This window comes from Phytophthora parasitica, assembly GCF_000247585.1.
Source record: "Phytophthora parasitica INRA-310 unplaced genomic scaffold supercont2.132, whole genome shotgun sequence".
NCBI classification, from domain to species: domain Eukaryota; phylum Oomycota; class Peronosporomycetes; order Peronosporales; family Peronosporaceae; genus Phytophthora; species Phytophthora nicotianae.
Genome location: NW_008649118.1, coordinates 11,221 through 13,254, shown reverse-complemented (window position 1 = coordinate 13,254; position 2,034 = coordinate 11,221). Strand labels below are relative to the sequence as shown.

The 2,034-nt window shown below is 55.4% G+C and overlaps 1 protein-coding gene across 1 annotated transcript; it reads left to right on the top strand.

Annotated features, from left to right (window-relative positions):
- The first annotated feature begins 151 nt into the window (after positions 1-151).
- Positions 152-1,994, top strand: PPTG_19540 (hypothetical protein). Its single transcript, XM_008918021.1, has 2 exons — positions 152-1,795; positions 1,878-1,994. The coding sequence occupies exons 1-2, from the start codon at positions 311-313 to the stop codon at positions 1,899-1,901; spliced, it is 1,509 nt and encodes a 502-aa protein (XP_008916269.1). The 5' UTR covers positions 152-310; the 3' UTR covers positions 1,902-1,994.
- The last annotated feature ends 40 nt before the right edge of the window (positions 1,995-2,034 follow it).

Genomic DNA, 2,034 nt, shown 5'->3' with positions numbered 1-2,034 from the left:
AATTTTTTTTATTTATTACACAGAGACGGCGGGATTTGTGGGAAAATTGTTCAAGGCGCTTGCAGATGGTTCTTATAAGGCCAGCAATTCAAGTCATGCCAATAATGATGAGCAGTCCAGAGGGTCTAATGGCTATGACGACGAGTACAGTCGACGGCGTGAACGCAGCTACTCGGACGATGAGGACGAGCAGCGGCGATATAACAAAAGACGTCGCGACGATGATCGCTCTAGGGAAGGAGACATCAAGAGGCATCAGGGAAGTCCCAGGAGAGACGCCCGACGACAGCCGTATCCACCACGCGAAGGAATGCGAGGAGGTCCCATGGGCGGACGCGGACCGTACGGGATGGGAGGCGATCGCCGTCGGAATTTTCCTCCGGAGTGGGGGATGCCACCGCAAGGCATGTGGCCGCCACACTTCCCACCCCCACGTGGTGCTGGGTACCCTCCGGACTTTGATCCGAATATGTATATGTCGGAGAATGGAGGTATGATGCCGCCCCCACACATGATGATGCATCCGATGGGCGGACGTGGCCAATACTTTCCCCCTGGCGGCCGCGGTGGCCGGGGAGGACGCGGTAATTACTATGCAGGACGAGGCGGCAAGGATGGAGAGAACGGCGAGGCCCCCACTGCTAAGACTACTCTGCACGTTAGACATGTGGATCCCAAGTATGTCAACATGACGATGTTGAGTCTGCACTTCTCCAAGTTTGGTAACGTGGTGAATGTGCAGATGCGGCCCAGTGCGAAATGTGCTTTTATTCAGTATGCGACTGAGGAGGAAGCCAAGAAGGCCTTCCACTCGCCTCTCCCTGTGTGCAACAACCGGTTTATTTCAGTAAAATGGGCCAAGCACGACGCCCAAAACCCCGAAGAAGCCGCTGATCAGCTCGAAAACGCATCGGCAGAAGCAGTTGGAGAGGATGAAGCTTCTACAGGAGGTGAAGCTGCGGAAAAGAATGTAGAAGCGGAAGGGGAATCTGCTGAGTCGCTACCTGAGAACAATATGACGGCCGAGGAGCTGCGAGTTGCAGCATTAGAGAAGGGTCGAAAGGTACTGGAACAGAAGCGTGAGTTGCTGGAGAAGCAGCGCGCGTTAAAGAAGCAGAAGGAGGCGCTGATCAAGCGGCAGTTGGCTCAGCAGAAGGAACTGCTGGAACGGATGAGTGCGAACAGCTCGCAGTTCTCCATAGCGGAGAAGCGCGACCTCTTGAACAAGATCACAGCCTTGTCGGCCGAGCTGAAGGCGCTAACTCCGCGTAATTCGGCCGTCTCTCCGAGCGCCGCGTCAGGTGAAGCTGGTGAGAATCTTAATGGTTTGAAGGCGGAGCTGAGTGCGCTGGAGGCCGAAGCTGGTGGCCGAGGCGGTCGAGGTGGCCGGTGGTCAGGAGGTCGTGGCTACAGAGGAGGCCGTGGTGGCCGAGGTCGTGGAGGATTCGGTCGGGGCTCGCACACACTCGACAACCGAACTACGATCGTAAAGGTGGCGAATCTACCGGAGGAGGCCCGTGATCCTGTCGTGTTGACGCAGCATTTTGGTAACTTTGGAGCCGTGGAGCGCGTCGTGATGGACGAGACGGCGCCTGGCCAGGGCTTCATTAAGTTTCAGGATCGGTATGCAGGGCAGGCCGCACTGAACCATGGCAACGTTTTCGGCGACAAGCAACTGCAGATGGGGTGGGTCGAGACACAAGAAGCACCGGCAGAGCTGCAGAGCCCGACTGGCGCAGACTTTGCTGCTACGGAAGCTGGTGATGGCGCCGTGACAACCACGTCTAGCGACCAGGTAAGATATTCTCTTTGGCGTGGTCAATCGATGTAGACTGTGAGTGATTAACTTGAGTGCTGAATATTTTGGCGTTGGACAGGTCTCTGCGAACACTACCATGTGATCCAGGAAGCAGCGAGACACAGACTCAGCACCGGCACAAAGCTATGATATAGGATGCCTGCAAATGGCTAAATTACAGCAATACAAGTCGAACATTTTTATGTCAAATCCGTACTTCTCTGTCCCACGAATTT

Excerpts from the sequence above, each read along its gene's own strand:
- PPTG_19540 (XM_008918021.1), top strand. The coding sequence starts at position 311 with ATGCGAGGAGGTCCCATGGGCGGACGCGGACCGTACGGGATGGGAGGC. Across the intron at positions 1,796-1,877 it reads CAACCACGTCTAGCGACCAG|GTCTCTGCGAACACTACCAT; the intron begins GTAAGATATTCT and ends GGCGTTGGACAG.